At 38.9% G+C, this 26,487-nt stretch overlaps 1 protein-coding gene across 2 annotated transcripts; it reads right to left on the bottom strand.

Annotated features, from left to right (window-relative positions):
- Window positions 1-2,751: 2,751 nt before the first annotated feature.
- Window positions 2,752-26,487, bottom strand: palm1b (paralemmin 1b). 2 transcript variants are annotated; one of them, XM_006798770.3, is made up of 7 exons: window positions 25,866-26,487; window positions 13,179-13,237; window positions 10,259-10,301; window positions 9,492-9,572; window positions 5,681-5,796; window positions 5,381-5,451; window positions 2,752-5,126 (listed from the first exon to the last, which is right to left on the bottom strand). In XM_006798770.3, exons 2-7 carry the CDS (start codon window positions 13,223-13,225, stop codon window positions 4,747-4,749), a joined length of 738 nt encoding a protein of 245 aa, XP_006798833.1. In that variant the 5' UTR covers window positions 13,226-13,237; window positions 25,866-26,487; the 3' UTR covers window positions 2,752-4,746. The 2 variants fall into 2 exon arrangements, with proteins under 2 accessions (XP_006798833.1, XP_006798834.1); XM_006798771.3 differs by lacking the exon at window positions 13,179-13,237 and having other exon boundaries at window positions 25,866-26,484.

The raw sequence follows: 26,487 nt of genomic DNA, 5'->3' as shown, positions 1-26,487 counted from the left end.
ATAAGTAAACAGAATTAGCTCTACTTTATTTAATTCATACAATATAGCAAATTGTCACAGTTGGTGATGTAGTATGTGCTTTGATTTGTTTCTTGATGGTTTAAAACATTGCTGCTGCATTGAGGTTTGCGTTTTAATTTCACGTTCATCAGTGCGATAAGTAGGGATGGCTTTACAATAAAAAGGGAGCTATGTTGTTTTATTATGTAACTTTCCTAATGCGAGGCTTGTAATAGGATAGCTGAAGCATCCATTTACCCAACACAGAAGAAAGGTAATTACTGGTGACTGATAGCATGGCAGCAATTAGATTTTGCTTTGTCTTTAGTGTTGATTTGCAAGATGTATTTGCTCCATACTTCAATAGATAATTGTGTTAGAACTCTCTTTTACCATTTGATTTTATTTTCCATGACTTGCTATATCCTTCTGGTTCATTCAGGGACATTGTTTTGTTTATGCTTCTGTCAGCAGTATAACCTCAAAACAACACGATAGTAAAATTTGTTTCATCAAAGGGAATACACTTCTAACAACCTCAAGAGCATTTTTAGATTTCAATTTATCTGATATAAACATTGTAATATATGTATGCAGGATAAAGCAGGACAATTATAGTTATGCTGAATAATGCATACTTAACCCCCTACTTATGAATGCCATTAAAATGCATCCAACTCTTCCTAGAGTCCCTAATTAACCCTCTTATCTTTCTCTTTCCCTCTCTCTCTCTCTCTCACACACACACACACACACACACACACACACACACACACACAAACACACACACACACACTTAATAGAATTTATTACAACAGTGTAAAATGACGAAATTAAAAAATAGTAGATGTATGCTCCCTAGTGGCATGTTCTGTGTAGTGCACACTACAAAATGATGACGTCAGAAGACAGAGAAATTCAAATCCCGCATGCTCAGACTACTTCAGCTGTCTAAATCCCACCTTTAACTTTATTTCTTCTTGCTTCATTTTTTTTTCATTAAATTATTGTTCAATTTCATCTTCTTGTTTCTTGACTTTTCTACCCAGTTAGCCCAACAATAAATAGATGGTTTATCTCCACAGAAGGGTGTCCTGTACTCATATGTGCCTCCTTCAAATGGCAAAATCACACATCGTTCAGCTTATATTTGGTTACCACATACACACTCAATTTGACCTGCTGTAACAAACAATAGTTTTATTCAAGATTAAACATTTAGACGACCACAGAATAGATGAACAGGCATTGGTTTAACACAAGGTTGATTTTTCTGCTGCTGCCCTGGAGACCCACTATTAAGCAAAGCTTTAGCTCACCAATTTTATGCATTTCTATCTATACAGATGCATACAGACATACACATGTGCATGTATTGTATATACATAGGCTATCAGTTAGTCTTCTGTATAAAGTTTGCATCCCCAGATAATGTTAAACATCGGATCAAGGTTGGTTTTGATTAAAGTTTCTTGCATTTCTGGAATTAAAAAAACAAACAAACAAAAAACAACAACAACAAATAAAAACCTTTAAATCTGTCAGTTGAAGTGATGTCATCAATTTTAAAAAAGTTCATAAGACGTGTTACAAAGTTGGAGACTCTAACAGTAGTTTGCATGTTATCAATTGTCCTAGCTGTGTTAATTTATAGTTATCACTTAAAGAATGAGTGTAGTATTCGATATACTAGTGACACTTCATAGTAGAAGGCAGTGTTTCCAAGTGGGTCATTGTAACCAGGAGCACAGCAAGAAAAACCTTGGTCTGAAAATGGCATCAGACAGACAAGTCCAGTCAAATGAACCTGACAAAGGCACCGACAATACACAGATGTAGTAATCTTTTTTGTTTTGTTTTTTAAAAATACACACATCAAATACGACATACTGCCTTGCAAAGAGACCATAGAAAAAAAGGATGAGAGGCAATATAAGAAATAAAGTTGTACAATTATTTTTGAACTATACATAGACTATAACTTATCCATGCCTGTTGTCTTCCCTCTGGAATGTAAGAAGGGATCATTTCTCTGATGTTAAAAATAGGCAGGACTTGAGAGAATGCATCTGGCACTGAAGGTTGAAAAAGACTCTTATTCATCAAGCAGAAGACAGTAGAATCCCCCTTTACCAGCAATTTGAGTAAGACAGATGGGACAGGTTGAACAATAGTTGGTGGATGAAGAGTTTTAGAGAAGATTTTGGATTAGCACCAACTTCAGAGATTTTTTTTTTTAACTGCGTGTCTCCAAGCATAGAAGATGTGGCTATGATTTGACAATGACAATGAAACAGTATAGTAAGGAAATAATGGTGATAACATTTAGGTGATTCAGTGACATGGATGACCCTGGGGAAGGAGCAGCATTGGCAGTACAGTTTACTGACCAAGCCCATCCAGAACTGCATATGTCTGCCAAACACATCTGATTTTCTACTTTGAATTGCTATAGTGTACATGCATATTTTGTCTACCATTAAATGTGGTTGAGATGCTTTTCTTCAAGAATTTAAACTATCTGTAATAGTGGAAGAAAGCTAAATGCTTGGATACCCGGATAAAGCTGAAGTCTTTATAATGTGTCCAAAGATATAATTAATATTTGCAAAAAATCTACTCAAATGCCCTCATTCTCTTTTCTTTCTCTGGAAATCTACTCAAGCACGATTAGGCCCAGGTGTACAAACAAAGAATCAGGGGTTAAACTGGGAGTATAAGCAGAACAGAAACCACCAGCCAACCAAGACACAGTGAAATGACTGATTCATCAAATTTTATTTGGTACATAAAAACAAAAAGGTTTTTTTTTTATAGTGAGCTGAGCAAGCCCTCCTCTTCTCATTATGCTAGGATGAATCCCAGTTTAACCCCTGGATTTACATTCATGTTAATGTGATAGTGTATGCTACAGACCTAACAAGAGACAAGTTGAAACAGTTGCAAGGCTTCATGCAGTGCTACCTCATTAAGACATACATTGATTCTACTGTTGTAAGAAGAAAATTACTTAGGCCTTCCTAAACACTGTGTAATGATCTCATGAATCTAATCATAAAGTGATTTCATCTTACAGGCCTTTTCTAAAAATGTTGAAACAGTTCTTCAAAAAGTAAATAAAATACAATGCAATGGAGAGCTAATTATTTGTATCCTTTTATTTGATGTATAATAGATCAATTGACGTAGCTTTGTTAGCAAAATACGGCAAATGTTTTAAATTGAGTGACACGTCTAGATGCACTTTAGCACCGGGACTCATTTTCTTTGTAGTAAGCCCATGTTATTGTTATATGTGCACAATGTGTATTGGCAGTGTTTTGCAGAAATAAGCAAGGTCTCGTCTAGATGGGAGCATATGGTACTCCAATATCTGTAGATATCATTCAGCATTAATGGTGCCTTCACAGATAAAACAAGCCATGTGCAAAAAGCACTCCATGTTACCAATTATGGCTTTTAAATTGTGAACAGATTAATACATTCTTTCAACTTTTCCTTGTATTGTTGAACTATTTGACTATGCAGACTTTTACAGAGTGGTGAACCCCTCTGCATCTTCCCATCTTTTACTTCTAAAGGAACTGGGCACTTTTTATACCCGCTCATGTACTGTTTAACCGTATATTACAGTCAAATTGAAAATGAGAATACATTTTCAAAAATACAATCATATTTTTTTTAACCTTTTTTATGGTTTATTATTCAATAACTGTACAGTTTTAATGACTTGCAAATCATTGCATTGGTTTTATTTACATTTTGCACAGCGCTGCAACGTTTTGAGAAACAGAGCTGCATTCAAAAAACACAACAGCCGTGATCTTAATGTACATGTGCCACATACAGTACGAAACTATTGTGATTTGCAACCTAGTTAGTGATCATATTTATCTTTGTCTCCTTGCTGTATTTTTCGACATAATGCATATCTCTAACAATGCCAATTATACTTACTGTTACTGATAGAAAGACTTGCGTGACTAAAGATATGAGCACGTATGAGTCTAAGAAAACACAGACACTTGTATGAGTGTGACGCGACTGTGGTAGTGCTTACAAGCTTACATGCAGTTAATGGTTGAAGATGATACAGAGAACCAAAAACAATAAATACATTGTATAAAACATAATTTCATATCAATATATTAAAATACTATTTAAAATAATATCTTAGACAATATTGCAATATGAAATTGACCGATAAATAGTTGTTAGGCCTAAACAGAGAAATATATATATCTAAGTATCTGTGTCCTTCATAGTTTGCTTTTTTTACTTAAATGATTTAAAGTTTCCAGATTTTCCCAACTGAGTAGCAGTACAGTCCAGAGAGCTAATACATTTTCTTTTTTTCCCAACAATAGTAACAATGAATTTACAGTACACAGTCCCATAATAAAGTTATACATACTGAATACAATATAAATGTCAAGACAGAAAAATAGAAAAATATCAATAGAAATCAAAAGTCAAATACATATCAGAGAAAGAATATAGAGTAAAGTGTACTTATGAGTCTTTGTGGTTCTTGTTGTAGCTGGAGCTTGGATTGGCTCTCATTGTTGGTATATTGGCTGTGTAACTGTACTTTTTGTTTTTTTTCCCCCAGTCCCGATACACACACTTTCACACAAAAACAAAAAGTTACACACATTTGCAAATACAGACACATGCAATGGCACACATGCCTGCAAAGGTGAAAGTGTGTACACACCCACGCGCACATACGCACGCACATACGCCTCACATGACCGTGCAGCATTTGCAGGTCTGTTTCTTCTCCTTTTCCTTCTCGCCCTCCTCCCCACCTTCATTAGGCTTCTCTTTTTCTGCCATGCTTCCGTTAGGTGGAGGCTGCTCTTCTGTGGCTGCGTCTCCGCCCGCTTTCTCCTCCCCATCCTCGATCACAACAAACTCGGCTTTGACATTGCCATCCACCCCGTCCATTCCTAAGGCCGTGCGAGTCTCCTGTTCCTCCTCCACGGTCTTGTAGCCCATGAACACTAGAGTAACTGGGTTGTCTGCACTAGCCTGGTCAGGGCTAGGGCCGAGCAGCTTGGCCTCAATCCCTGTCACCTCTCTCTTGGGTGTCTGACCAGAGGTCTGCACTACTCCATTTTCACCTATAGAGAGCACCAAAGCATCGTTGAGAGATTAGGGAAGTGCATGAGAAAAGAGCGTGGTCAGGGTCAGACAGTAGGACAAAGAAAGAAAGGAAATATTGTTTAAATGACCTCCGGTATGGAGAACCGATTTAACAGAGTAAATCAAGAGGTTATTATGAGCACACTTTGTCTTTGTGACACTTGCGCTCAGGCTGCATTGCCATGGTTTCCCATGTGATGATACAATATGTTGCCATGGGCACCAAACTTACCTCCATTTTCTTTGGCCACACCCTTATTGGCTGGTATGCCTGTCTCAAGTTCTTCAATCTCTTGCTCAAGCCTGGCTCGGAAACACACACACACACAAAAAAAATCTGTGGATCATTCATGACCACAAATTGTATTATATTTGAGCAAACTCTGAGTGCAAATCAAAACACCATTAAATCACACTGCTACTGCTACTCCTGGTTTTTTAAATATTGTAGCAATTTACCGGTTAATTTCAAAATAAAAGAATAACAATGGATAAACTGCTTCAAAAATTAAACATATGGGGGATTGCTCACCTGAGGATGACTTGTTCCAAAAGTTTGGTCTTCACCTCGTCCTCCTGCAGACGCTTCTGAGTCTCCTCCTCTGCTGGAGCTCCATCTAACAACCAGCGCTCTCTCAGTGCCTTTGACTGCAAGGATAATATACATGTTAAGAACACAGATAAAGTCTAGGTAATCCAGACCATTTAACTTACGTTCTATAAAATTGATCTAGCAATGGTAAGAATATAGTGGAATATAGTTTTACTGTGTATGTACTTGATGTGTCCATGGGTGTTGATGCATTTGTGTGCGTGCTTGCTACATAGAAAGGATCTTATGGAAGATCTTTATGCATACATTATGCACAAGTTGAGTGGTTAAAACGTTAGAAGCACCTCAATTTCTCCACATGCTGCACAGAGTCAGCCTCTCTTTGGACATCGATGTACTTTCTTACACGAGAGATTAGTGACACCATCTCTGACACTAATGATGAACTCTTTAGTTAATCTAAAGCAACAACATCTTCTTGCCAGGCAGTCTCGCACTTCTCTGCTGACTGCTGAAACTCAGGGATTCTGTCAAACACTTTAACTGCTGCCAAAAAGTTTGCCAAGTGGACTAAATGGCACCCGGCCAGTGGATCAGGACTTCTGGTATCAAACTGGGAAATCCAAACATTTATTTAATATCATTATACTAAATTAAAGAAAGGAATGGGTATATAGAGAGGTCACTGGGAGATAAAAAAGGAAGTGGCTCTAATCTTAAACTAGATCAAATATTTCTTAGAGCTTAATTCATTCCAAGTAATATCTTTATGAACAAGCTTAGAAAACTAACAGTGACTACTATTATTCCTTATTATTTTCACAGGCCAGTATTCTTATCTTCAATCCCCATCCACGTTCCATCCTCTGGATGAGTTAATATCAAAGCAAATACTTGGCGTGCTCTGAGGTAAATATAACAGCGTGTCTTACTCGCAGCTGTTGGACCATGCAGCAAAAGACAACCCTGCCTGACCATATGGAAAAGTGTTAGAAAAAAAAAGCTCTTGTTTTCACAAGTTAGGCTGAAAATCTGGACATGTGCTTGATGCGAATTCCTCTCCAGTGATGCAACTAGAATTTCTACAAAAAAAAAAAACCAACAAAAAAACAAAAAACCTCCCCCTTCCTCTCTCGTGTAGCATATGCCTCTTTGCCCATCCTAAATTTTAGGAACCTAAAAAGGGTTGTAAATGTCAGGGTGGATCTCCCTCACTTTATATCTGTGTTTAAATTTTTTTTATCTGCTGTTCTGTTTAAAATCTTACCCTCTCCACTGAGTAATTCAACTTCAGACATCCAGCTGCAGAGCTTTAGAGCACACACTTAACACTGTGTAATTCAACACTCTTCATTCCTCAGTCCTGCATGGTCTCTTGGGCACTGAATCTAAACCTGCTTTGCCCTCTTACTACTCTCTGAATCTTGCTTGCTCTCATGAGCCACACCCTACTACACCAGCGCCTGACATCACTTTAATGTGCTCACTCTTGCATATGGAAGCACTCACACACACACACACAAACACACACGCACACGCACACACACAGACATGCACACACACACCAGTCAATGCGAACAGTTGAAAAGCTAGGAATGCTGAAGCTACGTCTCTCCATTGTTCTTTGGAGTAAAAGCTGCTAACGTAGCAGACAAAGGGCGGAACTGGGATACAGACATACGCACACGCAGACAAGCATCCATCCACACATGGATATGTTATGAACAGCTGGAAAGAGAAGAAGTTTATTTCAAATCACATTTTGCATCTATCCAAAAGTCAGTTTTGTCAAATTAAAGTTTCTCTGGTCCATGTTTTTTGTCAAACATTTCGTCAAATTTACATTTTTTTTCTTTCATTTTCATTTTGAGCTAATGTCTGTGGTATAATAGGAGGATGGCGAAAGTGACTTAGCGGTCCAAAGCTTAAATGTGGTACTTTTAGCCTTTGTCTCTTGTACAGGTTAAGCAAATGTCCTTGGTAATTAAATGAATGAGGTTTAGATGTGGTTTTAAAATTAAATGCTCGCTTGCCGCAGCTGTGTTATTTATGTTTTTATGAATAAGAAAATGACAAACTACTCCTTTCCCAACTTTGTAAAAGTGTGTTAGCTGTGAGTGCTAATTGTTTTATTTTGAAAAATCACAACTTGTACACACCTCTGCCAACTGCTTTTCTCCTTTTAAGAAAACATGTTGACATTGACTGACTGCTGACTCCTGTTAGCGTAATCATATCTCACCACATTTTCTGTGTTAACAAGTCTGTGTACATATATGTGTGTGTGTTTAATCGTGTACTGGTGTGATTTAATGGTGGGGTACATGCCTAAAAAAATGTACTGCGTAAGCAAAGACGTTCATTAGGATTTCCACATCGGTCTGCCTCTGAGTCAAGAATACTTGCCGTGGTCCACACAAAGAGCCTTCTAACAACCCTGGACAGCATGATTACACTTCCCCTCTGTGTGTGTGTGAGACGAAAGTGGGGTGCGGTGGGTGTAAGAGCCGTTTCCTGTTGGTGGGAGTGGGACAAAAATCTGTTTCCTCTGCTAAAGCCCACTGCATTGTCTGAAGCTTCTGTGTTCCTTTATGAAGCAACCTACACAAAACTGGACGCGACATGTACAGATACACACTTACAATGGTTTGCCTGGAAAATAGAAAAAGTGGGAGCACACAGGGACAACAGTACAGGTCACTTTTAGAAACACACACACACACACATACTCGTGTGCACATGGCAAATACACACCTCAACCTTTGCTCTTATCTGTGACCTGCTGAATTGTCGGTGGCTGAAATAGCTTTGATAACGCTGACACATACGCTGACAAAAACCTTGGCTCTGATATAATGAGTGTGTGTCTACATGCATGAGTGTGTGTGTGTATAAACAGCATGTGGAGGAGCTTTTGGTATTATCTGTTATCCATTCTGAACATTCCGTGACAGCAGCAGTTGGGGAGTATCTCACTATGTTGGACAGATATATTTGAAGGGAACTGTTGATTTTAATGTTGTGTGGGTGTCTAACGTTGCTCACACATGTAAGAGCATGAATCCCAGAAACACGGCAGTATTTCTGTTAGCTTGTTAGAAGTTCTGTGAAGGGAGAGGCATGTAGGAGTACAGATGACACATACTGTACATTAGTTTTATCAGTGGAGAGCTCGAGTGCATTTCAAACAAAGCCAAACTGGCATGTTCACGAAGGATGAGCAATGTGATGCTGGGGTCAAATATCCCAGTTTATGCACTGCAAGCACTCTTTTGGTAGCAGATGGAGGAATTCACAAGTGTAGATGGGAGGTGATAGTATTAAATAATAACATTTAAACACGTGCAACAAAGATAATTAGTACTATGACTACTGTGACTGCAAAACAAAACAAAATCTATTGCTCAGATTCAACTAGCTCTCAAGCTTCTCTGTGTACCAACTGAATTTCATTTGCTTACTTCGACAAATGGAATAAGAATACTTGATATACAAATACACATAAAACATGGTGGATGGATTTCTTTCCTGGAAGAAATCCAACAAACTCAATATGTGCCTACACAAGGTGGAAAAACAGTTAAACTGGAAACATGTGGCCAGCGGCAAGAGAAGCAGGGGAAACGTGCTGATGAAGTAGTGAGCAGGAGGTAACTGAGAGTGCCCTGTGCATACTATGAGATCAATGTGTTGTGGACACCAATACTCGTGTGTATTCTTGTCAACCACCAAGTATTCTTATGGAATACGTGGAAAATGTGTATGCCTGTGAATGTGTGTGTGTGTGTACCTTGAGATGCTGGAGTTGCCGTCGGTCATCATCCAGCTGTCTCCTCTTGTTTTCAATCTCTGTCTGCTTCTTCCTTTTCTCCTGTTATGATATACATGCATTAAGATTGCTAGGAAATGCACAAATGCATATTACAAAGATTAGAAATTGAAATAATATCATAATTTTAAAGAACAATATGAACTATATATTTATTTATGCAGTACTAGTGTGGCAACTTGGGAATTTTGGTAACTTCAAATAAATAGAGCTGCATATACGTCATCTTTAGTAGTCAACCAATATATTTTTTTTATATACATACAGCTTGTTGACCATAGGCATAGGAATGTAGTACTGGCATTAAACTGATATTATGTAGTAATATAAATGTGTTTCCCTATATTTGCCACAGGTAAAATAAAAAAGAGATTGCGATATACAAAGTTTAGCTAACCAGACACCTGGATGTTAAAACAGAAAAGGCAACAAGTGACAATAAAACATTTATAAGTATAAAAGATGAACAGAGACAGAGGAACAGACAGAAAAGGGCAGTGAGCTGTAGCTACTATATTAGCTTTTGATGTCCTCTAATGGATGAAGGAGATGGAATCTAAAAGGTTGAGTCATTAAGACTGGCAGTCAGACCATGACAAGCAGCAATGATTTGTTGATTCTTCAGCCATCAGCGTGCATGATGTGCACTCTGTGTGTGTGTGTGTCTAAGTGTGCGTATGAAATAGAAAATAGAAAGCAGAATGTTTCTATGTGTGTAGATAACTTACAGCGATGGCCTGGAGTCTCTCCTCATGTGACACCTCAGCCATCCTGATGAAGGGCAGACAAGTTAAGGGGCAGCATGAGAGAGAGAGAAGGGAGGAGGGGGAGGGAGAAAGAGTTACGCCTCATAATCAGACATTACACACAGCATCAAGCAATATTCTGTGACCCCAGTGTTTGCTCACCGGTCATTTACCTTCCAGTGATTTCTCAGTGACTGAGGTTAAATATCTTTGTGTTTGGCACTAAATCAGAGTCTCTTTCCAGTCAGGAAAAGTTGGTGCAGGCATGCTAATGTGCAGCGAGGGCTCTGCTGGAGATTCCTGCTTTAATAGGTTCCAGACAAGAGCTTCAGGATGGAGGATGGACAGATGAAAACTTAAAGCCAGAGGGAAAAGACTGCACACTGCTGCTTAACGGAGATAGGATAAAGCTATTGCTATGAAAAAGTGATAAATCCTGCACTGAGTTCCACCTTTTTCTGTAGTAAATAGTTGAGATTATCAGATCCAAAAGGCAGCACTTATCGTGACCTCTAGAGCAAATTAAACATAGTGATAAATTCATGATCCCAGACTGGAAAATTTAAATTTATAAAGACTATATAAGACAGAATCGACTGGGTACAAGAATTCAGTACAAGGATTTTAGTATGCAAGCTATAGACACCTTCACTAACAACTGTGAGTGCCATATGGGGGTATTATGACGTTGATACATTCATATACTATATTTAACCCTGACTACTTTCAGCTCTCTAAGGACAACACGTGTTATGTGACAATAATAGCTAATGTCTCCACATATGTTTTATTTTGGTAAGTATTATTGTGCTGAGAGGGAATTATATCTTTTATAACTATGTCTAATGTATTGGGATATAATCCAATAAAATTACAACTAGTCCGTTAATTCTTACATTAAATATAACATCTAGGAAAACTCTGAGGTAAATATAACAGTAGAAAACTACTGTTTTAATAAATGCGAGATTTGATTTATGCGACTGTAAACGGATGATACAGTTCTGGCAATTTGCTGGTTTTATTTAAGTTTGTATTCAAGCAAAGTCTCAATCTCCCCAGGAGTGGACGTATACAGAAATTCTGAAGGTCAGACTGTGCAATCCTCAAAAAAAACCCAAAACAAAACTGTGCAAAAAACAAAAACAAAACAAGCAAACAAAAAAAAGCAAACACAAACTCAGATACTCGATGTTAAGTTCATGACAGTACAATTAGGAATAGACTGAATATGTCTGGCTTGTTTGGAAAGGTTGCCAGGAAATAGCCTCTCCTCTCTAAAAAGTCCATGGAAGTTGTGAACAAACCCCAAGACTTCTGGAACAATGTTTAGTGTTTGATGAACACTAAACACAGTATATCAGCAGAAACATCTCATCCTAACTGTCAGGCACGGTAGTGGAAGGATGATGATTTGAGCTTTTTTTGCAGCCACAGGACTAACACACTTTGCAGTTATTTACTCAACCATAAACTCTTTTATATATCAAAGCGTTCTAGATTCAAATATAAGGTAATGTATCTAAAAGCTAATGGCTGGCCAAAACTGGGTCGTACAACAGGACAATGATCGCATGTACACCAGCAAATCTACAACAGAATGGCTGAAAAAAACTGCAGTGGCCCAGTCCAGACCTCAACCCAATTGAAATGCAGGACTTTAAGAGAGCTGTGCATAAATGAATAAGAGCTATGAAAAGAAGAATAGACCAAAATGTCTTCACAACAATTCAAAAGACTGATGAAGTCATATACAAGAGCTACCTGCTCTAGAGGTGTTTCTACAAGCTCTCAAATCCTGGGATGAACTCAGTTTGTCACAGGACTGCATAGAGACCTTTGTAAACCTTCATTTGACTCTATAAATGATGGAAAATAAGGACAAACACAATACGTCTCATTTAGGTTTTAGACAAAATGACAAATTAAAATATTTTTGTAAAAATCCACTATTCAGGAAATCAGCAGACAGGTTAATCAATGTTAAAAAATATATATGATAAGTTGCAGTCCTAATTAAGAATTACATCCGTAGGGCAAACTAATGACTTTTTGGTTTTTCATCTCTAATTTAAATTATTACTATTATGTAAAAACATTTAAAAGGTGACATTTAAAAAGGTGATTCACATAAAACCTTAAGGGGAAGTATGTCTCTTTCGCCACATAAAATTACACCCCTGCACAGATATAATTTGCTATAATAGCAGGAATCTTTAGAAACATTACAGTGATCAAAGTAGCCCAAGAATTAACGTACTTATTAAATACAGGTTTTGAATGACTTGGTGTCAAATTATCCATTTTCTCTACTCCCAGGGAAGAAATTAACTTCTCTGACTCTGACTAGAGTTTCTGGTTGCTTAAGTGTTTGATGGAGAACAGAAGAATGTTGTGCTCTCCCTAGACCAGAATGAAAGTTTACCACAACATATATGGGCTCATCATCTTTATACGCATCTAATCCAATCTTTTTAAAAACAGCTATGACAAAAACAGCTGTCAACCTAACCTACAGCAAGGCCAGTAACATTTCTAAAATTGTTTGATTGTGTTGTTGTTGATGGGGAACGAGGAACAGCATCCCTGCTTGTAACAGATTGTATCATTTCTCAGCTTAGTACATACAAAGGTTGGATTGTGAGTGGAAAAATGCAGCATATCACCAGTTCACATCCCTCCTATCCCACCCTTTTTTTGCGGCTGCATTTTTATTTCCCACACAAAGGCATGCAGGGTGGCAGCGCTGACCTAAAAAAGATAAAGAAGCATCGTTTTTTCATGCTCAGTGTGCAACCATTGATCCTCTAAGACTTAGGCATGCATGATGGAAGGTCAGTCTGTAACATGTCCAATTACTGTCTTTCCTGTGCATTTACACACATATAATCAAACAGCTCACTTCTCTTCCATTCCCTCTTCTGTTTTTCCATCGAGCCACATCCCCATCACATGGAGACCCTTGGGGGGGAGAAAGTAAGAACAACAATCATCTGATCACCTCCTGAAGTACACACAAACACAGACATATTGTACCGTCTAGACACATTTTTCCCAACTTTTGCCTTTTCCCAGTGATCCAGACATGTGGATGTACTGAGTCAAATCAGCTTTTATATGGCTTAATGTGGTAAGATTGCACTCTCAAAAATAAAGCAAATCTTCATTTTGCTTATAATTGTTTGTTTAGAACAAAATTAAAAAACATATTAATTACGTTTATAGTTTTTTTTTTTGCCGTCGTTATATAGCGCATTTTTGTCCTAAGCCTTTGTCCCTTCCCATCCCTCAGGTTATAGTGGAAGATGGGCCCTTAGATTAGTGCACATCTGGAAACTCATCTGAATCATTTCATCGGTGGAATTTGACCAGGGAGGAGCAGCTGACCTCTGTCGTTTTTAAAGGACCAAACATCTTAATGTGGAAAAGGTCAAGAAGCAGGTCCCACCCGCAGCTGAACTTGACAGCAATTATACAATGAACACATTACCATTATTTGATACATTTGTTAAAAATGCAGGATAGAGGGACCATTCACAGCTTCACATTTAGAACACCTGAAATGTGCCAAAATCACCAAGAAATATTTGCAATTTCAACTGCTTTTTATTCACACAGAAATGTAGTTTTTGTTTTTATTAAGTAATTATGCATAACAGTTTTTGGACATAATCTTACTATGTATGTGTAAGTTACAGACTTTTATGAGCAATGTGCTGATCGACCAGCTAGGGACCGAAATCAGTCAATTTTCAGCATTCTTGGCTCTGATTGGTGACCGGCTGGTCAGCCTCATCTATGTCAGATTATGCAACATGCACACTGTGGTGCAGGCAAATGGTTGCATTCACATTCTAACATGTTGTTGGAATGAAAGCTCTTCACAATGAGTTAAGACACAAAGTGTTAGAACAGACCTAATGAGACACATAATCTTCACCCAGACGAACATGGACAATTTAAAGAAAGTAACAAAGCTGCTAAAGCTTCCCAGAGCTCGAAGCCAAAGGATCAGAGCTGTTACAAGAAAAAATTATGGAGACAAGAAAACAGAAAGGTGCTGACCTTTTATCTGGTGAAATTATAAACATACTGGAAAATTATTTAAGTAAATGACCTTTGTTATGTAAATCTGTTAAACGTTCTTTTGTTTGGTGCACAGTAACAGTTAACAGTTATTTGCACCTCTTTCCGGTCTCGGAGCACTTTATTTTCAGTTACTTCAGTTGTTTCAGTGAGAGGACATCCTGCAACTTACTCAAATTTTGGGGACACTATAAAGTTTAATCTTTTTTTTGTTGTTATGAAAATAATATTTAGCATTGAAGAAAAGTTTACTTTTGTTTGAATACGCTGTCATTTGTAGTTTTTTACAAAAAATGTGAAATTAGTAGCTGGAAACTGAAGACTGGAAGTGATACATCTCTTAATTTTTATGCCTGCACTTAACTCTTGTAAATTAGCTGGCAGTTAGCATTTCTAAACAGCTAACTGAGCATTAGCATTGCTAATAGACTTCTCTAAGTTCTTCTGTATTTCCCTGTTTACTTTTATTTTTGATGCTCTTCCTTGTAATTGGCTTCGTTGTAATTATCCACTTGTTTAGTAATTAGGTTACTATTGAGCGATTAGACCATTTTTTTCACATTGTTTGCCATCCATTCGTCTTGTTGACATTTGATCCATTTCAGTGTTGCACTGTCCAAAACCGAAACTGAAAATAAATTTATCACATGAGCACTACATAAGCTGACCATCTTAATAAGAGAACCATGTGATTTTCTTTCCCTGTGATTGCCCGGAGACCTACAGCTGCTTTAAAACATTTAATTTGCAGTTAGTATATTAAACATCAGCACGTAATATAGTTACATCAGTTTCCATCACGCTGTCCTAGCTGGACACAGTTCAGCTAAAGCACACTGTAAATAAGGTTAGCTTTGCATAGATAAGTGTAATGAATTTTAATTTAAAAGTTGTACAAAGGTTGTATTATGCATTTATCTAAAAACAGGATGGCCTCAATTGTGATACAGGTATTCTGCCCATGTTTTAGTTACAAAGACAAGAATTATGTGTGGACTTTGCTTCTATCCTGCCAGTATTCATGTAGTGCTTTTTATTTGGGAAATTTCGTTAAAGATAATTTTTTTTGCTCAACTGACTACCAAGTTGTGAATGTGAAAACGTAAATACAACAATAATCTAAGATTTAGTCAGATGGACATGATATCAGGTGATATTGAAAAGTACTGATAACAATCCAGTCACTGTCAGGTGCATCTAAACATCTACATTCAGTAACAGTGAATAATGCTTACAATCTTGTGCATGCAAGACTTAAAGGCAACAGTCCAAAACCAAATGTTAGTGCTAGTCCTGATTTTCTAACCTCTGGAATAATATTGCAATGAAATTTTAAGGACATATTGGAAAACTGTGTCTACCTTGTTGGAACACTGGGGGCCTATGTCCTACAGCCTCTCTCATAAATTATTGACGCACAGGGAGAAAGGAAAGCAGGCAGCCATCTTTGCCACAGTAAAAAGAGTAATTACATTTATGACAGAGAAAGACATCAAGGGAGGGAGACAGTCACTAAGAGACTGGTTTGCCTGACACAGATAAATGCAAGAGATCAAAAACATCACTCAGACAAGACTAAGCGATGGATGGATCAGAACGGGCGGATTTAGAGACAACTAGCAAGCTAAAACCAGATTTCTGACAATATATAAAGGTAGGTACATATCAGAAGAAGTCTGAGAAACACATTAATGACCAGCTCAATTCCCTATTGAGTGCACCGCTTCTGTAGCATTTCCAGGAACACATTAACTGCCAGTGTACAGCAACAGCATCCTCTCTTCTAATAGCATTGTGCTCATGGTCCTCTGGAACCAGCAGTCACTTTACATACTCTAACTGCACTATAATACACTAAAAGTAATCAATGTAATGCCCATAAATGTAAATGAATTATAACCCAGTGGTATATCTTTGTTGGGGGTGTTATATTGGCATAAAGTCTTACTAGGATAAAAAAAAAAAAAACAACTCCTTTTAAGGTAAAGAAAGTATTTTCATTCCACTTAATTGTTAAGATACATAAAATCAACATTAGGTTCTTCTAATTAAATCTCTTCCTGATCAAACTAATTCTACCCTCTGTAACAAAAACACCACTTTTTAAATGTTTACATGTTGCCTTTGTAGAAGGAATCAAGTTTGCTGTAGAGAATTTCCAATATGTGATGACAGAGAATAGCTACTCTTTGACTCCAGACAGCAATAGGTCTGCTCTCTGTCAGCAGCGGTGGCAGATTGTGTCAGTCCAAATTACCTCCAATTATCTTAAACAAACACCTGTTGGGCAATCCAACATGCTGATTCTGAACATGCCTCCTATGCTCACACATACTCAGATGCACAAATTTATTTAAAGCTTGTTTGTGCAGCATTTGCTCTTCATTAGGTAGTAAACACTTTAATGCACCTATACTGAACTGAACACCTACTGCACATTAGGACCAGGCAGAATCAGGTCCCTTGACAAAGAGAGAAAGACGGATAAGAGCACTTTCAAATGATAGTTAACAAGTGGAGTTAATTAAAGTTAAATCTGGTGATATTTCTATATCACCTTACTATAAGCTTAGTCACAAAGGGAGGTTTTAAGCCTGATCTTAAGAAGTAGATAGTGCCTGCCTCCTGGATCTAGACTTAAAGCTTTTTGCATAGGAAGGTGGCCTGATAATTCAATGCTCTGCCTCCCAGTTTGGAAACTCTAGGAACCACAAGTAATCCTGCAGTCTGAGAGCAAAGCGCTTAACAAATTGTCTGAAACACTCAAAGCCAGCAATTAATTGAGCCAAAAAGTATCATTTATATAGTTAAATCCTGTCAGCGCTTATTTCTGTGGTCCACAGAGACCCGCTGCTGTTCAAAAATTGCTCCCCAAACATCAATGAGCCAGCCGCACACACTGGGTGACATGTTCCACACTTAAATATTTACATATATGACCATGAACATGGGCGATTTAACTCTATACTCCATCTTCCGATCGGATTGTTGTTGTTGTTTTTAAATATGAAATATAAAAACCTCCTAAAGTGAGATGTTGATAATCACACCAATCATCTGGTGCCGAAAGTGACCAAACAGAAAAAGAGGAAAGACAGAAGAAATTTTGCTGTATTGCCACTAATGGCAAGTTACAACAAATTTACAAGACATTTGTTAACTTAGGCTGTAATTCACAACAGCGAGAACCTTTAAACTAATATTTTGCAGCTATAATGAAACTCCTGGGTACACACACACACAAACACAATCACAAAATGAAACCCAGGGAAAAAAGAAAAGGTGACTGAAACGGCTGCAAGCCAAAAAAATAAGAAAACAGAATACTATTTATTCTGCAAATCTGGAGAAATCCCAGATGTGAGCGAGACTGTCATTTCTGGCTGCTTCCGAAAGAACAAGCATGCCAGACACAGACAAAATAACAGAAAATGTTTCCTCTTCAGAAAGAAGGATGATGGTGAAAATGACTCTTGAGTTAATGACACAGACCCTGCATTTAAGAAACGCTAAAACACTTTGGAAAAGGAAACTGATCTCGAATCCAATCACACTGACTGTGTCGAAGTGGCCCTTCTTTCTCCTTCTCTCTACTCCCCACTTCCACGGCTTCCTTCCTTCAGGCCAAAAAAGCACAGGGACAACAATACTCTTCCCAGCCTCTCTGCCCCAGCCACACACTTGTCCCAGGCCATTACACACATATACACACCAAGACTTCTCAACCACCACCAACACACACGCAGCTCTGCATCCTTCTATCTCAGGCAGAATACAAATTGTGCCACACGTTAGTATTCAAGAGTCAGAGGGCAAAAGTCCTTTCCCTTTGAGGCCAGCCATAAATAACAGCTCTGTTAGCACAAAAGAGAGTGAACTACTGTGTAACATCTATGTCGAGAGGGCAAATGGCAACTGAGACACATGTGTTGGGACGGGGGAAACTGGGAAAGTTCTGATGTCTTACTTGTTTCAGTGTCAACAGCATGCAAGAATGAATGAATCTTGACTTTACGTATGCAGTGGTAGGATTTCTAGCAAAAAACGAGCAACCAATCAAACGTATTCCTGTGATGTTTATGACTCTTTTGTCTTTTCTTCTGTACATAAATGGTCAAAGTGGACTGCTTTTTATGTATCACTTTTCTAGTCTTATTGACCGCTCTAAGCACTTTTACGAGTTGTCTGTTGGCAACATTAGGAAAAAGACAAATTTCATTAAACTTGGCAGAGAAGTGAAGCATGAGCAAACAAAAATTCAGCTAAATTTCACTTGTTTAAAATGGTGCATTAGTGAGTTAGCCTTGGCAGACCATGTGCTCTTCATGCAGTCTTCTAGTTAGAAAAAAAAAATTAATTCAATTACATTTGTATTAAATCCTTCACCAGTTTGGAAAGTGTTATTTTTTATATTGTCTAACAGCAATATTAATGAAGTTTATTTATTGGAGCCATTCATGCCACTCAAAGTCAACAACCATAATGGAAAATTGTTGAGGAAACATAAAATAAGCAACACAACACTAAACATGAATGAGTTACAATGGGTATTATGGCATTACAAAGAGATTAAGATAGAATAGAAGTTTTTAGTTTTAAGAGTAGGTTGAGGATATGACAGGAAGCTGAAGATGGTAAGTTTTTTCAGTGGGAGTGGCCAGAATGGTTCGAAATGAGTATTTGAGAGGGGCAGATTGAGGCAAGGCTGAGATAGTTTAGACACACACAGAGAAAGACAGTGAATACACTGGAAATAGGATACTGAATATGGAGCTAAAGAGGAGGAAAAGAGGAAGATCGTGCAGAAGATTCATAGTGAAGGAGACAGAGTTTGTGTGACAGTATGCTATGGATGGGGTGAAATGGAGGCACATGATTCACTGTGTTGTTCCCTAAAGCGAGAAGCCAAAAGAAGGGGGAAAAAAGACATGCTTTGAGCAAGCAAGTTCCATCAGTAGCCAAAATCTTGTTGTCACAGACTGACGTCAGTCCACAGCAATCATAATGGCACAAAAATGGGAACAATCTTTTTTTGTATGCAATTATTCTCACACTTGTAACACAAGGCAGTGGAGAAGGTGTTGCGTAACCCTGCCTTATTTTCTCAACCTTCACACTGCTGGCCAATAAGTCAATATGAAGTTTTCGCTTTGGAAAATTACAGAAATACTCGGATGCAGCCAACTCTAATGTGTAAAAAATCTAGGTTTGCAGGCACTTTTCAACAATGGCCACATTTTTTAGGCATACAGACAGGTCAGTATTTCTTCTACTCAGTTCCTAATGTGCAACAAATCTCCACTCTCACATTCTTTCCACCAATTCCTTCCTCGTTCTGCCTTCAACAAATACCTAATGAAAAACCTTTAACAGAGGCAGTGTCTCTACCCTGTGCTGCTTCTCCCTGGAATCTTCATCAACTAGTCTCATCTGACCGATCTTGACCTTCATTATGCTATGCTGCAAAACTGATGAGTTTTGATCTTTACTTGTTAATGTTAGGTATCCACAGAGTGCATGCTGAGTCCACAACTCTTGTGACACTTTATGATCGATCTGGGTGTTTTGATTATGTAGAGGTCAGAATGCAGGTTTAGCTTGTAGAAATATAGTACATACACAGTACACTGGATCTTTAATATCACTGATACCTGTGTGACAGGATATAATGAAGACTGACGTTTGGATCACTGTTTAGATCATCAAAATTCAGGGAGTGGCAATCGGTATAGGAAAAGGTGAAATCTTTTAGCTCTGAACCTGGGAAACATTTTGTTCTGTATTGGAAGCCCAGTTTCGTTAGAAGAAGCCAAGCTATCACACAAATAAGACTGGGATGGAAAAACGCAGATGTTTGTAAATTATGACCTAAAGGTTCATAACCACAATTTAAAAAATGAAAACAGCGATCTTCCTAAATGAATTACTCAGAAGATTATTTGCCATGTGATTTAAACTCAAATCATATTTAGTAAGTTCCAACTTCTGACATTTGAGGATTTTATGCTATACTTTTCTGAAACGTCGGTGAAATTGTTTTATACTGCTAGTTGGATAAAACAAGCAATTTAGCTGGTATTTTTTCACTATTTTTACAGAATATTTAACAGACAAAAATCTCTCCTTGAAAAAATATTTGATCAATGGATCTTAGCAGCCATTATTTAATATTTGTAGGTGTGATTGAGGCCTGGTCTTGCTATTGAACAGCAGTTCCTAGTAGGGCTGTGCGATATGACCAAAATCTCATATCCCGATATAAGAATTCTATCGTCTGATAACGATATAAATCACAAAAATGTAACATTTTCTATAAATTCTGTGAGTCTCGGGCAGCTCGTCTTGCGGGAAGTGTTTCCAGCTGCGCATCATGTAGCTGGAGTCAAGCGTTTTAACAGATGCATGAAACTATACATTTTTAGACATAAGTTGTAAAGGCCACCGTTTTCTTTGTGAGTATTTATTATACAGCGTGCTGCCGGGAAAAGCCTCTAACGTTTGAGTCTAAGGTTTATTTTTTAGCACATGGCGTCTTTTTTTTAACTTCTCATCCGTACATAATCCGCTCTTACACGTGATTCAGTTTATTTTGAAAAGTCTCAACAGGATCTTGAGCTTTATTGTGAAAAGCTTATGTGGAACATAAACAAGCAGACACGCGATGGTGTTACCATCGTTGTTGCTAACCAAAACGCATAAAAACAGACAAACAAATTTGTCCTCATAGTGTGGTTATATAAAATATAAGAGAAAGAGAGAACTTTAAGAAATTAATATAGCCACTACAGTGACCATCAAAACAATGAAAAGATACTGCCATAAACAGTTTATTTTGCGACACCACGAAACAAATGATAGCACAAAATGAAACGATATTAGTTTTTATATCGTCATCCGATATATATCGTTATATCGAACAGCCCTAGTTCCTAGGATGAATAATCTTAGAGTTCTGGACAAAAGCTCAACCTTTTTGGACAGAAGATTAAAAACCTAAGCTAGAATGAGTAAAGAACATGATAGTGATCCCAATTATTGACTTGTTCTTCAGCCTTTTTGCAAAAACAGTGTAACATGACCTGCTGACAACACTGTCTTTATGCTTACAGAAAACCCATTTCAGTAGTGGCCTGTCTCCTGCATCCTGGTGTGTTCTTGTTGGTCAATAAGCAAATTCTATATATCCGGAAACCTATGGACTTGCATTACAGGAGCAGCCTTTCTATGTTAATGCAGGAACCATTAGGCCTAATAGGTGTCTTCCCTTATGGCATGGTCCCAATATCTACTCAAGGCTCTCAAGGACTTGTTTATACTAAGTATGTTTGTCCAAGATCAGCCTGTCCAATCTCTTCTCGCAAAATAAAGTTTGATTTACAAAGGGGACAAGGACTAATATTCATCCTACTTCCTCCCCTTAAACCATATTGCCATGTGTGCACCCTGTAGATGAGGTTATCAACAGAGCAAAACGAAGGGTGATCTACTGCTTATCAATAGGGCTTTTGATATTATCTCTGCAACAACACTGATGACAGTCATATGAGCATGTGGGAGTGCACATGTTTTGGGCAATAGACACACACACACACAGGCACACACATACAAATGTACAAACACATACTGCTGAGCACACTTCCCTCTGAGATTAAAACGACTTAGTGGCTAAAAATGACAGTTTATCAGAAGACACACTATCCGCTGGAAAGAAAAAAAACAAATCCTCTTTTGCCTTATCTGTCATGACAAAGCAGCAAGGAGGGGGATTTGTAATAAGAGATAGTCATAAAAAAGAAAAAGAAAAAGTGACTATCCAGGAGGAAAAGAGAAGGCAGAGATTAAGAAAAAGAGGGAAAAAAACAGAGACAGAAAGGGCGAGGTGGATTGCAAAGCATTATCTAAGAATATCTCACATCATCATCATCGGCCCAGATGTTACTCCGTATCACTTTGCATGCTTGCTGAGCAAGCTTTCACTTCCACTTCCTCTTTTGCCCTACAATACCATCTTTCAGAATGGGACAGTAAGTTTAAAGACATTTGGAATGTATGACATTCATTTTCCACGACTAGCTTACAGATCTGATTTTGTAACCACTGCATAAATGGTTTCTTAATGACAGTAAGGTCAGAGAGGGTAATTGGCAATATCCATCACTCTGGGGCTATTTGCTCAGGGCAGGATGTGAACCCATGAGAGGCCTCCTGTCCACTTGTAATAATGCTGTACCATCGGATTCTGGCAAAACTTCTAGGAAATTGCAACCCAACAGTTGTCGAGGGTTCTACTTTAAATTAGATCTATTTACTCATACACACCGCTCTAAAACAAAAGGTTTTCATGAAACCTGCATTAACTGATATTTATACAAACAGTTAGTGTGGATCCTGATAAGATTTTAATTTTACTAATGCCAGTGTTGACTCTGCTTATAGGTCTGAGTCTTGGGGCGATCGTGGCTCAAGAGTTGGGAGTTCGCCTTGTAATCGGAAGGTTGCCGGTTCGAGCCCCGGCTTGGTCAGTCTCGGTCGTTGTGTCCTTGGGCAAGACACTTCACCCGTTGCCTACTGGTGGTGGTCAGAGGGCCCGGTGGCGCCAGTGTCCGGCAGCCTCGCCTCTGTCAGTGCGCCCCAGGGTGGCTGTGGCTACAATGTAGCTTGCCATCACCAGTGTGTGAATGTGTGTGTGAATGGGTGGATGACTGGATATGTAAAGCGCCTTGGGGTCCTCAGGGACTAGTAAGGCGCTATATAAATACAGGCCATTTACCATTTATGTTATTGATTTGTTATTGGTTTTCTGTGCAAGTCTAGACAGGTTTTTTTTTTTTTATTTTATTTTATTTTTTGCATCAAAACAGCTGTTTTATTATCTGAGAATTATCTGAGAGTCTGACAACTTTATTGCAATATATAAGTGCCAGAAAATAATAAAAGGAATTGATAAGCTTGGAGTCATTTGATTCACATCGGTATTCCTAAGGGAAGACTTATAGCTACTAAATGTTCATCAACTGCTCACTGAGTTCTGTCTGTTTGGGTTGGCACTGGGCAGGTAGTGTACAGTTGTTCATCATAGTTGCTTTGTTTGAAAACCTGCATTTTGCAACTGGCTATACGTGGTGACAATGAAGCTAAACATAAAATCTGGGAGGGGGGAAAGCAAAACAATCAGATGAATAACACTAAAATGGTCATGTGTCCCAATGTTAATCTGAAAATGCTGATTATAACTTCTTTAATTTGTACAGGTTATGTCATTGTGAGTTTATAACTGTAAGTGTATTTTGGATGCTGCTTACTATGACTTGCCTCAATGAGGATTTCTATTATTAGCCTCTTGGCTTCCCGAAAGGCACTTTGATTGCAGTTAGTTGAGAGTAAAGAGTGTTACTCATTCACATTTAACCTCACCTTTTTTTTACTGACTGGCCATGAATAGGAATGAATGACCGTCCAGTTACCAGGCTCATTTCCCCTAACTAAATTGGTGAACGCAGACCCATCCCAGTACCAAGCCTGCCAGTGCAAGGCACAGTCATCAACACACGCATAAACAATCCATCTGTTTGTTCCATTCATACATGCAAAATGACTGGCAGAAATGCACAAACAAAGCTGCACGTATGCAGGAATTCAAAAAGACAAAGACAGAAATGTGACTGTCCAAAGTCATAATGTCAGATAATGTTTGGGTGGGCAAGACAAGTGCTGTCGCCTCCACTGTGAGTTGCTGACACGACACAGAGCAGCCAACTGGATATAGACCCTCCACTCACATGTGGCCTGGCTGGGGCCTTAGGACTTAACTGCTTATAAAATGAAATGAAACAACAGAAGGCAGGAAGTGCTGCTAATAAACCAAATATCCAACCTATTTTTAAATGTTTGACCAGATAATTAATTGTCTCAAATCTTACGAATAAAATCTTAGAATATTAAATGGTATAATGCATAATTGATATCTATATTTTTACACATTTATTAATACTTAAGTGGTGAGGATTACATTTTACGTTATTTTCTATTTACTAGTCAATTACACTATTAGACAATAAAGACTGATGTTCATTGTGAAGCAAACAGGCTCTCGGGACTTGAAATCAATTAATTTTGTCTCCTTTTCAACATCTCTCTGATGGCGATGGCTGACCTAGCAAGAGGATAAAATGTCTGGCTGGAAGTAACCTCAGAAATCAATCCCCCTGATGCACTTTCCCCAGCATTTATAAGAATCAAACAGGTGTCTCTTAATCTTTTTTATTGACGAACATACCTAAGAGTGTGTTGTGCTACTTCAGGGAAATCATGATCCGTTATGTTTATGAACTCTCAGCTATCTTGCAAGGGCTGGTCTTGTCAACAAAGGTGTTTTCTACAACAGTCAACAAGCCCCGCAGAGCAACAATGAACACAAGACCAAACAAAAACACACACTTTGTCCGTTTGTGCCTATGCATGCTGTGATCAAACGTAATTACAAAAAAAGAAGAAAAAAAAATCAGGGCAAAAATTAAGGAGCTGGTCCAGCTGACATTGTTCTATTCACAGACAGGAATAGAAGCAGAAGAACACACACACAAGCCCGGGCTACGTGATATTCTGGGAGGATGGAGAAGCCAGGTTGTGCCACTGCTGGCAGCCTGCGCCTGGATTCATTTGAGCTAACGTCGTCTATTTAAGAGTTTCATTCGCCGCTACTACAAAGCCAAGCGCCTCATCCACTGCACGGTGTAAATTCCAGACCCGAGTATGTAATGGCCAAGGTTTATCAGCTCATGCGCGCCATGTTGGAGGGGACTGCTCACATCACAACACACACAGAATACCCTGTTACTGTCCTCTCCTCCAGTCTGTAACCAGTCAGCATCTCTCCACCCGTGCAGTGACGGCCATGCGCGGCTGGCTGGCTCCACTGGAAATTCATCATCGAAGCAACAACAACAACAACAACAACAACAAATAAAGAGACACTTGCTTCGCACATCAGATCGATGTTACATGACGGATCATGAAAGGCATCCGCGTAAACACGTCTTCCCATTACACCTGTCGCCCCCATTGGAAGTACAGTAGTGTAAGGCGGCCCTCTAGGCATGCAATAGAGGATGATATGACATAATAATGCAGATGTTCAGTAACTCTCAGCCGCTGACTTAAGCCAAAGCAATGCTATTTTCAATTTGCTCTTATCTGTCTAGAAGGATGCTGCGCCTCCTGTGATTACGAGTTGTAACCTCCTAGCATATTAATGCAGCTGCACGGTGCTTACACAGTAAGGAATTTCACTATTACAAAACAGCCAGTATTTTGTTAGATATGCATATTTCATCCACCCTCTCTCATCCCTCTGTCCCGCTATGTCAGCCCTCGTGTCCGAGGCACAGGATTGATGCTTAAATGTTCCGCCGCTGCACAACCAGCCGCTGAACAAATCACCAAAAGCAGGTCAGCTACAGGAAAACACATCACCAACCGCAGCACACTGAAAATCACGACTTACTCAGTTTACAGATCCCTTTTTGCTTCCCGCCGCAGACGTCTTCCAAACGAGGTGTCCTGTTGTTTATTTTTCGGAGCACTCTCACACCCCTTCCTTTCCTCCCCCCTTCTCTTCTTCTTTTGGATGGCACCCCTTGTGCTATAGCTGAGGTGATGCCGAGGGCAGCTTGCGCGCACGGCCCGGCAATTATAAGACACCGATGGCTTCCTCTCGGGCGAAAAAGACGCACGGCGGACTTGGTTCCGCGCTGGGTGGGAATCTCATGGGTTGTGGGGCGTCGTCTGAAGCAGGTTGTAGACTAGTCAGGGTACGTGTGTGTGTGTGTGTGTGAGAGAGAGAGTCAGAGTGGTATGTGAAGGGGAGTTCAGAGGGGGAAAGGATACGCCTCCCAGCCCCGCGAAGATAAAGGGGCCCTGGCTGCGCACGCTGACTAAGATAAGGGTCCTTCTCTCCAAAAACGAGGCCCTGATGGCTCTGCTCCAGCCTCACCATATGACGTGCAAGGAACCGGGCTGTCTGCTTCAGCGGTGCTTCAAAAGTACGTGCAGCCTGAGGCTGGGACCACATCCAGGATTTCTACTAGAGGAGAACGCGCCATTCTTTCCAGTTTTACTGTTTCTCC

The sequence above is a fragment of the Neolamprologus brichardi genome, chromosome 19 (assembly GCF_056152115.1).
Source record: "Neolamprologus brichardi isolate AB-2024 chromosome 19, ASM5615211v1, whole genome shotgun sequence".
Taxonomy (NCBI): Eukaryota; Metazoa; Chordata; class Actinopteri; order Cichliformes; family Cichlidae; genus Neolamprologus; species Neolamprologus brichardi.
The sequence above is the reverse complement of the archived record's forward strand: the minus strand, read 5'-3'. Positions and strand labels throughout refer to the sequence as shown.